The sequence below is a fragment of the Bidens hawaiensis genome, unplaced genomic scaffold (genome assembly GCF_021521415.1).
Source record: "Bidens hawaiensis isolate Kalapana, Puna unplaced genomic scaffold, B.hawaiensis_p1.1 tig00038689_1, whole genome shotgun sequence".
In the NCBI taxonomy this organism is placed as follows: domain Eukaryota; kingdom Viridiplantae; phylum Streptophyta; class Magnoliopsida; order Asterales; family Asteraceae; genus Bidens; species Bidens hawaiensis.
Window position 1 is genome coordinate 30,511 of NW_027496808.1, and position 17,817 is coordinate 48,327.

At 31.6% G+C, this 17,817-nt stretch overlaps 1 protein-coding gene and 1 pseudogene across 1 annotated transcript; both read right to left on the reverse strand.

Annotated features, from left to right (window-relative positions):
- Positions 1-15,206, reverse strand: LOC143590607 (peroxidase N1-like; annotated as a pseudogene).
- Positions 15,207-15,820: 614 nt separating this feature from the next.
- Positions 15,821-17,000, reverse strand: LOC143590609 (15-cis-phytoene desaturase, chloroplastic/chromoplastic-like; the record flags this gene model as incomplete). Its single annotated transcript, XM_077071038.1, has 6 exons — positions 15,821-15,950; positions 16,098-16,182; positions 16,272-16,375; positions 16,468-16,561; positions 16,653-16,851; positions 16,941-17,000. Coding segments are annotated over 6 exons (672 nt in total), but the record flags the coding sequence as incomplete, so codon positions are not given.
- Between the last annotated feature and the right edge of the window lie 817 nt (positions 17,001-17,817).

The following is a 17,817-nucleotide window of genomic DNA, read 5'->3' on the forward strand; positions in this document are numbered from 1 at the left end:
TTAAGTAGATCTATCAAGGGCTACATGCCTTAATGCGTCACCACTGTTAGGGCAAAGTGCTCGAAGCTGTGGTAGGAATGCTTGGTTTATATCGGGGTCGGGTCCAGTGGCGGATCTTGAGCATCTAGTATGCATGGGCGGAAAGTCATGAGACCCGAATTTTTTTTTTGTGCTTCTAAGTTTTAGGTCGGCAATCCGGTTTGTGCCGGGTCAAACAATAATTCCAAGCCCTAACCTACCAAATTGAAAGAAATACAAAATGGCGAAATGCGAATTGCCGAACCTGGTCTCTCCTTGCTTTTGTGACTATTTAGATTAATTAATTTCACTCCAACACGAGTCAATCCCGAACCTCAGGCCTCAACAGACAGCGACAGTGCCCAATCAATCGATTAATCGATTTCACACCCAAATGATTTCACCAGTTCACCTGAGCTTCTGTTCTGACTTTTGTGGCAAACCTCACATGTGAGTAAGTCATAAAGCAGCCAGTGCACAATGAAAACTCCATTTATTGTTGTGTTCGAACATCGACCAGATGGTAGGGTTTGATTTTGGGTTTAATGTTTTTTTGTTTGTTTGTTTAAAATTTATTTCTTAGCCTTTTTTATCCATATGTTTATTTCATAAATGATTTCTCGTTTTATGGCTTTAAACAAACTTTCTTTTTTAGAAAATTCAAGGTTGGCCCGGACTCAAATAGTATGGTTGGGCCAGATTCAAATAACAAGGCTGGCCCGAACTCAATACATTTGTATATATATTTTTTTTTTCCGGAAAAAATACACTACCGAGCGAAAAACATGATGGGGCCATGGCCCAACTTGGCCCAAAGAAACATTCGCCAGTGGTCGAGTCCATTGGTTTGTACAACCTGTAGCTGAATAATGCACAAGCTGCTGTTCCAATTGTGTGCCCTCTTGGTAAACAAAATGTAACTATTTAGTTAATAAACTAGGGTATAGACCCGCGTGACACGCGGGTGAAAGAACATGTCACTACAAATAATAAATTTAAGCATACGGTCAAATTAAGATAATACTTGTTGATAGTTTGTTACAAAACAATTATAAAATTACATTGTCTATAGATTCAAACTTCAAATTTACAATAACTTAAATTAAACCGTACCAACAAAAGACATTAACAAAAACACTAAACAGGTTCTTGATATTAAAACATCAGCAAAATCTTCAAAAGTTATACCAACACAAACTTCAAATTCCTAAACACCTGAAAATGTTTAAAAACAAAACAAAAATTCATTAAAATTAATTTAACATAACAACATGTTTAATAATTAATAACATCTAAGCATTACAAAGTTGTTATGTACAAAATACAAAGCTTAAGTTCATAAATATCATTGTTAGTAAGTCTAAAAAAATGTTGTCAATATAATTCTTTTATTAAATCTATGAACAATTTGTAATGTAAAGTATTAATATATTGCCTTCTACTTCCTCATCGGACAACAAACTTTCGGAATAACAATCATAATATCTTTGATAGTGTAAACTGGTTTTAACATCTACTACTTGTATTAAATATAACATCAATACGAAAAGAGTTATATTTTACCTTAATGTTCGTCATCATACTCAAAATTGTCGGGAAAATCTTCATAATCACTCTCATAGTTAGAACATTCTTCTAACCCATTTGACCTTCGAACTAACCTCAGCTTCCAACTCAAGATGCGCAAGTTCTTTTCTTACATTTGCTAACTTTAACACGTCAAGCTCTCTCAACATCACCAAATCATCACACGACAATAGTTGTTTCGGCTTAAAATTCTTATACTCTCCATTCTCAAACCAGATAACAACCTTGTTTTGATAAGGGTAAAAGAACCACTCCCTTACATGTTCATCAGGTAAACCCTCTTGATAAAGATCATGAAAGAAATGATGTAAAACATTTATCAAATTTGTTTCTTGTTGACATGGCAAATTCTTCCTAAGACCGATCTGATGTATTTGATGTTTAAACTGATTATCAAACAACATGACTGATTCAATATTATCTTTTTCTAACGTTGCTAAATCGCTAAATACAAACTGATACTTACGGAATACTTTACAAAACCCCCAGTTCATAATCGTAGCCATTATCGGAGTTTAGTTATCTTGAGAAACTTAGTATTGTTAAAGAAGAAGAAGATGAAGAGGATTAAAATGGAAAATTATAAAATAGACATAAGAAGTGACGATTTGATTGTTCCAAGAAAATTAATCATGAAATCTATCTAGTTATTATAATGTATAGTTACCCTATAGTTAATAATATTTAATTAGATAGTATGATAAATATCTTAAATAATTAAAATTAAAAAGTATATATTCAAAAGGTATGTTATAAAACGAATTTTAAAAATAACAGGTTTATATCTAGAAAATTTTTGTATAATATTAAACATAACAAATTATTTATAATTAAATAAAAAAATTAAATATAGGATACCAAAAAAATATTAAAAATAAAAAGTTAAGTACAAATGTTGTAAAGTATAGAACAAAATAAATAAATTACATTATAACCATTACATTTATTATGAGATTCCAAATTGAATTACATAGGAAATTTAAACAATTAACATTCTATGTTTACAAAAATCTCCTTGTAAACAACATTTGTTGTTTTATTTATATGCTTTGATTCTTTGTCGAGTATCACTAACTTAATACCATCTCTAGTCTTCACTCGTGACAAAGCAACATAAAGCTGACCGTGAGAAAATACTGGATCTTTAAGATACAATCCAACTCTTGACAATGATTGACCTTGACTCTTGTTGATTGTCATGGCAAAACATACAGATATAGGAAACTGTCTTCTTTTTAATCTGAACGGAAGTTTCTTATCAGTTGGTGTAAGACTTACTCGACTAATTAGACTGCGATATCCGATATTCGTACCAGAGACAACTTTTGCTTCAATTACATGCCTACTGAGACTAACAACTTGAAGGCGCGTACCATTGCACAAACCCTTTTTGTGATTAATATTCCTTAATAGCATGACCAACTTTGAGGGCCAATCTATAAATTAGGCATTCCTGACATCTTTAAACCATTTAACAAATCAGGAGAGTACAACTGTGGATCAAAATCCTCAGAAAGGTCTTCACATTCAGCTAAACTGTCAGAACTTAGATACTCTACTTCTTCACCAGGAAAGAGGTCTAACATACGTTCATTAATTTATTGAACGACCTCATTCAAAGGTGCCAACAGTGCACGATCCTGAAAGTAAGTAAGTTCGTTGAATCTATCCAATATATTAGGATAGACAAACCTTATTAAATCACCCATCGGATCTACTGAGTTCAATATCAAAAGATCGTCGGGAATATTAATAACCGCCTCTCCTGCATTTGGACCGCCAACGTTTCCTTGGCCTATTTCTAATAGCCAATCAGCAAACTCTGTAATATTTTGAATATCTGAAGATCGACATCCAACTGTAAGCCTCATGTTCTTAGTTAGTTTAAGAACTTTACATTTTGACCAGATATAAGAAGAATTGATGCAAGCATTGACACATTCACTTCTTGTAGCATTGGTTACAACAGGCAAAATTTGGCGAAAATCACTGCCAAAAACAACAACCTTACCTCCAAATACCGCTTCTGAAGTATTGGCCGAATCACCATTCATAACATCGTTTAAAGTCCTGTCCAACGCTTCAAATGCATGCTTATGAATCATTGGTGCCTCATCCCAAGTTATTAGGCTTGTCTTTTTCAATAATTCATATACTTCGGTATTTCCTTTAACCTAATTTATGAAATAATAAAAAAACAAACCCAAATTAAGATATTTAAATGTAATTTGATATTAAAATAACAGATAAAGACATATATACTAAAAATGATTAATATAAAATTAACATAAAGTGAGTGGTAATATTACCGGACAAATTGAATCTTTGGTCAAATTAATAGGTATTAAAATCTCGAATGTGCGGTTCTTCCACCCTCCAAAAGCAAAGAAGCTATACCGCATGAAGCAACATTCAACACAACTTCTCCTTGTGACCTTATCGATGCAGATAAAGTTTTCCATAAATAAGTTTTCCAGTACCGCCGTAACCATAGACAAAATAAACTCCACCTTTTTTATCAATCAAAGCACTCATTATTTCATTATAAACACCTCGTTGTTCATTTGTTAACGAATCAAAGAGATTATTAAATTCGTTATTCATGGTCTCGGTATCATATGAGAGCTCTTCCACCATTAACGGATTAGTTGCTCTTTAAATTGTCTCCATATCTGGAAATGGCATTTGTTTATATCTTCTAAGACTGGAGTTGTTTGAAATTAGAAAATTTTCAATTTCCAAGAGTGCTAGGTTTTTTAACTGTTCTTCATTAAGAATCAAACCTGAAAATAAAATAAGAAAGTAGTATAATTAAATATTTATATTTTTATAATGGATATTATATATTCGCAATAATTGAAATAATTATAAAAATGAGTAAATCGTACCGGGGTTATTTTGATCTTTTTGTTGTTTGTATTGAATACCGTTAACTAACAGTTGCCAAGTGCTTTCCCAAACAAAATGAGGTCTAGATAAACTATAAGTAATCAACATTGTAGCAAATAAATTTCTAAAATTTCTTAAATAAGGTATGACTTGCTTCTTCAATGGCTTCTATGTATTCCTTATCATCATCTAAAAGACCTCTTTTGTAACATGCATCTCGAAAGGTTTCACACACAACTCCATCAACAGTTCGAATGTCTTCAAAACATTCTAGGCCTCTAACCTTATTTAATAATATTCTTAAATAGTAAGCCTCGTCGAATGCGAGTGGAACAGCATGAACTCTACCTATTGCAAAACCCCTTAGGCGAGGCTCCCATTTACGTAACTATTTTTTTCCAGACATACTTTGTTGGAAACTCTGCGTATGTGAGAGTTTTTGCAAGGTCATGGTTATTATTACACTCAAACCAGCCGGTAGACATCGAAGAAGCATTAGTTGTCTTGTTTAAAATATCTTCAATATCTTCGTTAGCACCATATATTACCTGTTGCTCACCGGGTAAATGAAAAGCAAGTCTCATAACAGACGGAATCCTATAATGCACATCAAATGAAAACATCCGCCATGTTGCCTCGCATGCAGAGACATATCTACAATCATAAAACGCTTTGATTTCATCTAAATTAGGATCCGGGTTATCAGCATTGTTATTTTGTACAAGAGAAATTGTTGCTCGGTCTGGACCCTTATTAATGTATTTGAACAAATACTTTATCGATCCATCTTGATTACACCACTCAACATTAATATGTACTTGAAATTGTTTTAATAAAGTCTTGTTGTATGGAACAACAGTTCTATTATCCATCATTATATCTGACTTGACAACATATTGCCCATTATATCTTTTTTTGTATACCGGAAAACCTTGCAAATTAACAGCTGTCTCATCATTAAACATTTTTGGGAAACCTTTGGAGCATTTTTTATTTACCATGCACGTGAAATTCGGATTAGCATCACCACACAGACCGTGAATCATATGATCAGATACAAGCTTGTATAGGTCTGGATCAGTGTCTTTGTTTGGAATCTCAGTAGAAATAAATTTATCAACATCTTGTGGATTATGAATCTTGCTAGATGGATGCATAAATATGCAAATATGAGCATGCGATAGCCCCCCTTTTTTGAACCTCTATCGTGTAAACAACTGCAACATGCATAATAAAAGTAAATATTACACAAGTTTTTATAGGTAAACAAATAAACTGTTTATTTAAATTGAAATTCAAGTCTATACAAAGTAAAATATTAAAGTAGATCATGTTTATAAATTTATACTCATCAAATTAAAGAAAATTACCTGCTTGAACCTTTCCAAACAAAGACTTATCCTTCACCAATTTAATCAGTGCATCAAGTTTGACCTTAAAAAGCCGACATAAAATATCAGGTCTATCCTCCGACTTTAACGTTATATCCTTAAGAAATCTTTTAACTTCTGTCCAATTGGGATTATAGGTTATGGTTATGAAAAATCGGGATAACCAAACCATCTAAGAGACACATAGCGTCTAGGTAATTTTGCATCATATATCTTGCTCCGCCAGTAATGAGGATGGTACAATAACACGTTGACTAGCACTTGAAACATCAGTATTTCTAACAGATTGCATACGTCGTAAATTTTGGTAAGTATCACATCGTAGCTCATGTTGTTTACCGCGAATAAAATGTAATCGTTGTGCCTCAATCATCGTATATTTGTCAACTAATATTTGCTGAAACAAACGCCTACCATTTAAGATGGTTGAAAACCGATGTGGCCTATCTTGAATATGATAAGCAAAAAATTCACGCATTGTAACCTTCTTGCGTGCTGCGGTTGATGATGATGAAACATTCTTATGAAGTGTATTAACCTGATTACCAACTTCACCAAAAGGATGAAACAACAGGTATTGAAGAGGTGTATATGATGGATGAAGTTCACTGATACGCTTTAAGGAACCCGATTGCTTGGTAACAATTATATCTCGGTTATCTACAGCTTCACCAATATCACCGACAATTAAAGCGGCAACTTCAGAACAGGATGGTAGGTTATATTGTCTCGCATCATGCTGTCTTGTTCCAATAATACACAACTTCAAATCGAGTTGTGGGTTTTCTTCAAAACAATCTCTTACCATCCGATAAGCTTGGACCAAATGATTATTTGAATCTAACATCGTCTTCAAATAATTCATAATATGCATCTCCAGCTCATCATCCAATGAATTATTATCACTGCCCACAAAAAAATACACTTCTTAATATTATAAATAATAAAACTTATACTAAAAATTAATAACATAACAAAAGTGGACGAATATGGTCTAAAGTAATTACCCAAAAACACCCTGACAGTTTGATACCTCATTTTCCGTGTCGTAGATGTAAAGTTGAGAAAACCGTGGTTTACAACCCTGTAATGGTAAAAGACTTCCCAAACAATGATAGTTTTCACCGCTAAGCCGAAACGTATATGGCGCATTGCCTCTGTTTATGGAATGGTCAATCTTTCCTCCCATAGACGTAAATGAAAACATCGAATTGAAACGTCTAATGTTTTTCAAGAAATACTTACTCATGGCGGTCTCACCACGAAATAATTCAAGATAAGTATCATCTGGTTGTCTTACATCGGGAAGTTCGACTTTGCCATTATAACAACAAAGGGAAAAAGCTCCTTCTTCATTACTACTACTTGGTTTGTTAACTTCGGCTTTCCACAACAAGGCATTGCAACTTGGACACATAACGGATTGATTTCCATGATCAAGATATTCTAGTAAAATTTCAATATAAGAATTTGGAATTAATTAGTACACATAAATACTTAATAAATGATTTAAAGTAAATTATGAAATAAATATCATACCTGACGATATTCCTTTATAAACATCTACAACATTTGGATAATGAATAGTTGTAGCATGTTCATTTAAATCAGCCATAGGTATAGGTACTATAGGGGTTCTTTTTCTTGAACTTCTGCGAAAGGTTGTAGACGACTCCGGAATGTCATTAACAACACAAGACTTGTTTGATCGTTCTTGAACATTATATTTATTTATACAACCTGTTCAATAATATAAAGGTTGTCAACAAAATATTTACAACTACACATGATATTTCAAAAGAGAAATTGAAAAATTATTTTTTAATTACTCCGTATTAAATTTAATATATGAAATATTATTATGTGTTAAATTGTAACATCTTTAAGTTAACATTATGAAACATTTCATTATACAATGTTAATATTATAAGTTGCTGTAAAATCAGGACGGTAGTGCAAAATATAAATAATATAATCTTTTTTTAATAGAAGGCTTATTATTAAAATGAAATTATTATTAAAATTTATTAGCATTCAGTTTACTTTTAAGTGTTTCATTATAAAAAAGACCTAGAAAATGATAATAATAGTTAAATTAAAAACGAAATATACATGAAGAGTTAATTCGGATTTTGTTCCGGTCAACAGAAGCAGTTCTTTTGGAATCTAATATTAATCGTCTTTCTTTTCTTTTGGACGCAACAGAGTTCACAAATGGTGTTGATGTTTTAGAGTCTTGAAAAGAAAAGGTGATGATATAAATATTGAAGCAATAACAAAAGGCTTTTAAAGACGTTAACTTTTAAATTTTTAAAAACACTAACCGTTGTTTAATACAATCTAAGAGTACAGATTTGGCGATGTTGATGGAGACAGGTTCTCCTTATTAGATTGTACACGCGTTACTGGTGTGGATGATTGTATACTCTTCAAATTGTGAAAATCTCGATTAACTGAAAATTTAAAATATTAATCATAAACATGAGAAATAAAATTCGATGAAGACAATACATAGTGAACAACAATTTAATAACATACCAGGGACACAAGGAATAAATGAATTATATGTTTTCTGTGGAAAATAATTTTGTTTCTTGCTTAAACCACTAAGAGGTATATTAGAAGAACCTGCAATAGACATTTGATTTGTTAATTTTATTCAATAAATAAATTTTCAATAAAAATTAATATATTTAATATAATTATCCATCTAGCAAATTGTACTACGCCATATGCTTATCATTTATTAACAACAAAAAAAAAACAAAAAATGGAAATTATTAATTATAAAGAAAATGCAATACACCTGAACATGTATTTTTTAGAACATCTTTCTTCCCGTAAATGGAGGAAGTTCTTTTTGCATCTAGAGTTGAATAATGGTGTACATCGTTGAGGGTCTTCAAATTACAAAGGTTGTAATATTAGTATTTAACCCAAAATAATGGTTTTAAAAACTAATAAAAATATATTAAGAGTATAATTATGTTGCAAACAATTGGTAAAGACTAACTGTTGTTTAGTACATTCGAACAGTAGACATTCGAAGTTGTTGATGGAGACACGTTCTCCTTATTAGATTGTAAACAATATACTTGTGTTGATGATGAAATATTTTGCAAGGTCTCAAAGATGCGATTAACTGTAACGTATTACATATTAAAAAACAAAATGAGAAACATATAACTGATAAGTAATATAGTAATAACGATTATTTAATTAACGTACCAGGGACACAAGGATTAAAGGAGGAATAGGTTGATGCGGATAAGAATTTGTATTACTAGATAAACGATCTATATTATCATGGTAACTATTAAGCGGTAAAATACAACCACCTAAATTTAAGAATATCAAATATCATTTTATTTAAAATGTGATTTAAAATTGAAAATCATGATTTAATAAAATTTACATACTTGCTTGATATGGTAGAGTGACAATCGGTGTTGATTGATAATGGATGCAGTTTGTATTGTTGGATATGGTAGATAATGGTAAAGGTTGATTTTAGCTTACATTTAAAAAAATGAAAAATTAAAATAATAACATTATTGCTTCGCAAAAACAAATTAATTTTTTTCAAATATCATTAATTGGGTAGAAAAAGATAAAATAATTCAACCTACCACTATTACTTAACTTATTTTGAGAAGATGAAGCTCCTTTATTTTTTCATTTCTTTTTGGATGTAGACATCTTCCAAAAATATAGATATCAAGCCTCAAAATTGTGTTAAGCAAACTTTACTGAACCATAACATACGAAAATAAAGTCTTATAAATTAAAGCTTCGAAAGACCATAAAATATTATAACTCAAAATGAAAATAATATTATTGAATAATAACAGAAAATCTTAAACAATAAAATTATAAACACAAATCAGAAAAAACAAATATTTAACAACTGCTTTCTTAAGAATCAATTTTATATATCTATATATTTGAATTTGTATAAACATCAAAATCGGCACATTAGTTAATTATAAATGAAATTGAAATTAACAAAACTTTAAAATGGGTATTTGACAACGCAAAATCAAACCAAAAATTATTGTTTAAATATAAACAATGTAAGTTTTCGGCCAAACATAAACCTATGACATGCTTAAAAAACTACACAGGAAATTTTCAGAACAAAATTATAGAATGTAGAAAACACTTACAAAATCAATTATTCGGTTGGTTTATTAAAAAGATGTATGAAGGAACGAAAATTAAGTTATGATGTTGAAGAAGTTTATTTATAATGAAAAGTGACAAAGTATATATACACCAAAAATTTATAATATATTCTTTGAATGGAAACAATAATTGTCATAATATTAGGATTTGTTTATTTTTGGATGAAATATGATAATAGTAAATTTGAAATATGAGGACTAAAATAAAAAATATTCCTGCATTTAATGTATGGTAATAAATTTAACGATAATATAGTTAATTTAATTAGTAATCATAAAAATAAATAACATATACGTATTCGTATTTAATAATTTAAAATCATTTTAAATTAAATATTTTATAACACAGATAATTATATAGGATTTATTGTATGGAATAATTAATTTATGGCATTCATTAGGTTGTATATAGTTGTTTCCTAATGAACTTCTGACAATGTTAGTTGTAGGTAATAATTCTTAAAAATATACATGTGTATACTTATAAAAGATACATACAAGACAACTAATGACAATGAACTTATAATTATAACCTAAAAACCATAACATAAAGTGATAATTAGTAGTACAAACCATACATATTAAATTTAACAAAATAAGTAGGATAATTAACATAAGTAAACCTAACAGAATACATATAGAACCTGTTAGCAAAATGGTAGTGTTTAAACCCTAATGTATTTAACAATCCATTATCAACTTCAACATCAACCAAGAACATCAGTGAGTATCAACAAATGAGTAGCCTCGTGGTACTCGAAAACCACCAATGTGCCATACTGAAGGACATTCAACCGAACAAAAGTTGTCCAATTTCGAACCCTATACCTCTCATTATTGCCATTCAGTTCAATAGCAATTTCAGTGGAGACATCAACACCATTTGGATTTATTAAAACCAAATCTGATTCGTAATCCAAGTTATTGTTCCGTGCAAACTCAATAGGCAAACGCTATAAATAATAGTAGAATTACAAAGTTATTTGTTTGAACATCCATCATATGAAAGTAAAGTATTCGTATAAAATCATTTTACTTACCAGCCTATCCCATACTATCACTTCCAAAATGTTATCTTCATGAACCTGAGGAATAATAATATCCAACACCGGCTCATCAACGTCTAACATACCAACATTATCTTCGATAGTAACATCGAGTCCTAAAAATACACATCATATAAGTTATAAAGTAATTACTAAACTAAAGTATACAAAAATATAGAAGATATAAAAAATTGATAAAAATACCTTCATCAACGTTGTGAGGTTGAGATTCGTCATCACTTTCAATCTCGATAACCATTGGAACATAACCGAGTTCGGGATGTAGATGTGGACCGGTGTATACCAAATCATCATTAAAATTTACACGTTCGATACCACGGTTATCAAAAACATACATTCTAAACATCCACGTACCTTGAAGACGTTGAAACACCAAATAATCATTAACGGCAAGCTTACAATGCTTGGACAGGTCTTCCCACTCACAAGTAATACCAAATCTCGGAGTAGTAAGTTTGACGCACTGAATGTATAGATTCCATTTAAATTCATCAACAGCCTCAACAATGATATGATCATACTGTCCTGGCTGTAAACTAAAGTGGCATCTAACCTGATCAACTCTCAATGGCTACAAACATATAAAAAAAATACAAAAATAGTATAACAAAATTTAATCCTCTCTTATATGAGTAAAAGGTTTGTTCAATATTTAATAACTCATTTACACCGTTACTTACAAGATATTTAAGAGTAGGGTAACGAACGACTGCATCAACAACCATGTCGTCATGAACTGGATGATCTCTAACGTAAACGAATGTCCATTCATTTTGGCCAATTGGAGAAAAAACCAAGACATCTCCGAACATCAACCGATTGTCTACAACAATTTGGGCCCACCCATTTTGAAAAACATAACGTCCGTTTATGAATTCAACTTCAACAAACCAATCTTTGTCTTTGTGATATAAAACAACCGGGTGCATATTAGCACCTGGTTCAAAAATCTCTTGACAAAACACAGCTGGAAGTGTCTGAAATAAATTTTATGTTGCAGTTAAAGTATAATACAATAATTGAAACATAGTTAAAGAGTTTATAATACATACCGTCTCTCCGTTTACATTGTGATAGAAAATGCAAACCGCAGGAATAACATTCTGTTTATTTACAATTTAATATGAGTTAATAAAAAATGTTAAAGACACTAACTGCTATGTTATTATTGTCAATTATATATACATATATTGTTATTGATAATTATATGATTATTTTAAAATTTTAATCATCACTATAAGAACATGTTTATGCCAAAATCTTAACAAAGCAAATACATTGACACATAACAATAATAAACTAAGAATCAAAAAACAATAACTTGTTATCTCCAAACTTATAACAAAATAATCGATGTTTAAAACACTAATATTACAGTTAACACCCTCAAGCATGCACAGAGCGTATAATCAGTTTATAATTTGTTGAAGACGAACTAAATAGAAAAGCTAAATGTTATGACAAAACCATACAAAACAACATTAAAAATTGTGACTAAAAATCATCTTCGATTAATATAAATTAGGGCTAAAACGATTAGAACAATATTAAGTAAGAATATTAACAAGATTAAAGTAACAGTATAGTACTTACATTCTCCATTGATTGAGATCTATATCAAAGAAGAAGAAGCTTTTCTAAACTTGAGTCAATCTTCGGTAACAATGGCCGGAATTTCCAGAAAAATCGAGGTAAATAATTTAGGAGGATAATTAACATTAATAAACGAAGAGTCGTTTGTTTTAAAAAGTTGTGTACAAAAAAAATATTGGTATGGGCCTAATGGAATGGGCTTTTTCTATTGGATCATGTTAAAACTTTATAAAATTAGCAAATATCTATAACAAAATTTATATAATATAATAAATAATTTCTATTACTGATTTGCTACCAAATTATGATTTTGAAATCAATTTGATATAAAGATATTGATGAATAAGGCAATAACATTTTATGTAGTAGTTATATATGGTGCATTTTTGTGTTCTACTTATCTAAAAGAGTAACGAGATCTTGAATGTTTAGACCTTTATCAGCAAACAAACTGATTTGGACACTGATAGGTCGTTAAAGGCAGGTAAGTTTGCAGTATCCGATGCTTATGAAACGAGTCCATCTCTACGTCCCAATGGTACTTTCCAACTACTTCCACCAGTCTGCAAGATCTTGTCGTAAAAGGCGATTACTGACCATAATTTAGCATACAATGTACTACAAGTAGTTAAAGTACAATTACCGTCAGAAGGGGTTGAAGAAAATTCTACTTACTAGGACCACATAATCACCGGCAGCTAGGGCTATTGTATCTGGACATGAGACCACTCCAGGGCAGGTGGTTTCGAGTTGGGACTTTGTAGCATTAATAACATCAAAGCCTTTTAGGTGAGAGTTTAGCCTTGCTGTCGATCTCAGTTGACGTTCCGTTAATTAGTATGGATGCATCACAACCATTGACAAAGTAATCATGGAAGAACATCCTTAATAAACCAGGTGTAATCGTTGGGTTAGCTCAGATCGTAGACTGAACTGCTGACTAGGAGGTGCAACAAACCGAAAAACCGACCCGAAATCGAAAAAACCCAAAAATCCAAATCGAAAAAACCGACGGTTTGGTTTATGTTTTTGTAAAACCAAAATTATGGTTCAGTTTTGGTTTTGCATGAAACAAAAATCAAAAAACCCGAACCGGACAGAATTTCAATTTTTTTATATTTTTATATCAACTAGTTAGCAATTAACAAAATTATTATACATATATTCATTATTTTCCCCAACTTTTTTTGGAATAGAATTTTTAAGCTTAAATGGAAAAACCGATAATAACCTAAACCGAAACGAAACCAAAACGAAAACCAAACAACCGAAACCGGTAAAACCGAACACGAACGGTTTCAAATATCCAAAAACCAAAGTTTTGGTTTTTGCCTAAAACTACACCGAACCGCACCACGCACACCCTTACTACTAACTGAACAATGGATTCGGCTCTGGGGCAGTTGGTGTTGGGTTTTAACAAGATTATCAAAGTGATAAAATCCTTATTTTACCAAAAACGCAACGGATATAAGTTTTAAATCTTGTTAGTTTTAGTGTATAGAACCAATTCAATACATGCAAAACCCAAACCCGGATCCAAATACGAATTACACACTATCAAACACATGCATGTCACTATAAGTTCATGCATGTTAAACTACCTTTCAAGCAACCAAAGAAGTGTGAAATGGATGATGATTGAAAGACAAGAACTTGAATATGGAAGCTCCTCAAGCTAGTATACCCCAAGCTCCAACAAGACACCACTACTAGCTAGGATTTGAACACTTGATAACCCTTTCTTCCTTGCCTTTCTTCCTTGGCCGAAAATCCAAGAGGAAAAGAGAAGAGAGAAACCTTTGTTACTTGTGTATAATTAATTATGTGTTATGAAAGAAGGAAAGAGAAAGACTTGGTTTTATTCAAAAGCATCTTTCTCTCCACCAATGATATCCATTGCATGTCTCCACTACCTCTCAACTTTAATAATAAAATAATATCAAGTGTAAGAGATTTCTTTACATTATTAATATTATTAATTTTGTTTTATAACATAAATATATATCCATATATATATTTATAAGATATAACAAAACTTATTACATGTTGGGTGACATGCTTAGTAACCATTATTCACATATTGTTATTTAACCATCTTAATAAACAACATGTAATGTTCTCTCATAAAACATAAATCATCCATATGATTTGTTTATTACACAAGTACATTTTTATTTAGAAACCCTTTTCAAATAACTCAAGTGTCAATATTCATTTACTTATGATCATATCATACGTAAACAAATATTCTCAGTGTTTGTCTAGCTTGTTATTGGATATGACCCGACTTGGATCAATGCGTACTAGCCACATCAACTCTAATATGTGTCTTGGGCAGATCAATTCCAACAGTTGGACCAATAGAAGCCAACACGAGTGCATCCGCCAACATTGCGGTTGCCTTGTCCTTGTGCCAAGGTTGTCAGTGTGGCTAATTGGAGAACCAATAAGGCAACCATTTTTCTGACCGCCATTAGTAAGTAGTAACAATAACAAAGAGTGTTAGGAGGTGTTTAAGATTTGTCTTTGAGGTTAAGTAGTGTTTTTCGTAAATGAGATGGTGATGTTAGGGCATATTAGGGAGGTATTTATAGACATCATGTATGAATGAATGCCAACCATTTGGGTTTATAATAAAGGCATATATATTCAACTCAACATGATATATGCACGTGCGTGTAGAAAGACAAGCTTGAAACTTTTAAAAACAAGTTGGATATGAATCACAGACACATATCTACTTTCACTACTAGAAAAAACGCTATCAATGACAGGGGGCAGATGACAAGCAAATGTGTGTCATTGAAGCCCCTGTCATAAATTGAACATGACACGCATCCTTCATGTCATATTTAATGACATGCGTTTATGACTATGATATATGACATGCATTTATGCGTGTCATCGAAGTATTTTTTTTTTTGTTTAAATAATATATTTTTATTTCTTTTTACATAATTACTACTAATTTTTACATTAATGATAACAATTAAATTCTCATGGCAAACAACATAATAAAAATACAACAAAATTATCCATTTCATTTAATAAATAGAGTCCCTAAGTCAATATTACAAAGATTTCCAAGTTAACAAAAATATTGGTTAGTTGTCAATACAAAATACACCACAGGAACATAACCATGGCACATAAATCGACCATTTTTCTCGAATTCCATCAATATCCGCCTCCCCGCGTTCATCTTTGACTCCCTTAATCTGATAAAAAAAATTAAACAGAGAAATGTTAAAAAATTTGATGAGGTCAAAATGAAATGGGTCAAAACAACCCAATATAAACCTAAACTTAAAGTCAAACATGTTATAGACAAGAATATACAAACAAGAATTTGCAGTACAACTTACCTTGTGATTGTGACAACACTCCAAAGTTTGCTGCAAGTCTCATGCTCTTTTGGATTCACAAACTTGGTCAAACCAAAGTTATTTGCTGCAAGTTTAATTGATAAAAGAATAAATTAAGTCAAAGTCATTATCACATGGTAGTCAAACTAAACTGTTAGTAGCAGTCAGTTATACAAAAAGGCAACTTTTTTGTGTAAAAATAATTAAATATTTTGCAATAAATAAGAGATGACCTGCCAAAAAGAAGATCATAGGTGTTTTTTAGCTTCCTGTCAAACCTGAAAATTGTATTAATAATAAAAAAATGAGAAATGACTGGATTAGTATAATCTTATAAGGTTTAGCACTATATTGAAAGGGTCCATCTAACCATATATGAACGTTTAAAACCAAAACACCAACTAATTTGTCCAACTTTTTAAAGTATGGAATCGGTTTCCAATCTTCAGGCAAAGGAAGCTTAACTGCATAATATAAAACATACAATAACGGTTGTGTATTCCAGACATATATATGTGGAAACTTCAAAGTCAAGTGGTGGTTCAGTCAACATACCTGGAGTGGCAAATACATAAGCATCACCTTTGATGATATTCCCATCAGTCAGTAGAAAGTTTATAACGATTTCATCTTGGTTTAACTCAATCTTTTGTATCCGCGAGTTCAGTCTAACTTGGCCACCTAGTGAGTCAATATGGTCAACAATTGGCTGGCATAGTGGGCTGCCATCTAAAAATTCCATCCTAGAACCAATCTGTTCTTGTTCATTAATTTAATACCAAGTTAGTAGACAATAAATAATAACTAAAAATACAGTAAGCTTCAAGATAATAATGAGTTTACCTGAAGAAACCAGTTCAGAGCAATGAGAATACACTGCATTGAAAGCTCATCTGGATTTATGAAGTTTCAAACAAATAAAAAAAATTATTAACTTTTAAAGCTAGTCACCCGCTCCCTTTTATTTCAGTACCGTTACGAAAGTCAACGAAGCCGACCAAATTAGCATCGACTCTCCTTCACAACACCCGAACCAACAACACTCAAGTTTTATTTTCCCGACGGAATTTTATTTTTTTTGTTTATTTTTTGTTTTAATAGGTACCGTAACGAACATCAACGAAACCGACCAAATCCGTGTCGACTCACATTCACGACGCTCAAACCGATATTTATAATCCGCTTCGGTTCCAACCGTAACCCAATTTTTTTGCTTGCCATGGGTTTTGTTGCTGAATTTTTTATTTTTTTTAGTTTCCGTGTCGTATACCGATACCCATCGAGTACGTGTCGGATGTCACATCAACACACGGTTTTTTACTAGCTCGACGCAACGTGGCGGGTGCAATAGCTAGTTAACTTTTAAAGCTAGCCACCGCTCCATTTTAACTTACTTGAAGAACTGACTAAAAAACTTATAGAATATGTGTAACCCTGTCTCATACCAATTTCCGTCATCATCTTTCCAAGCTGCTACCTTTCCACTAAGAGCGTCTCTTGCTTCAAGCAAAATAGGCTTGTGACCTGCATCACCCAAATACTTTGTAGTGGAAAGACCAGCCAAACCTGCATATGCAAAACGTCAACAAACTACATTAAGTGTGACTGTAATAACTTAGGGGTGTAAACGAGCTTAGCCTAAGCTCAACTAGGCTCAAGCTAGGCTTGTTTCAACTTACGAGAGCTCGAGCTAGAACTCGGCTCGTTTCAAGCTCTTTTC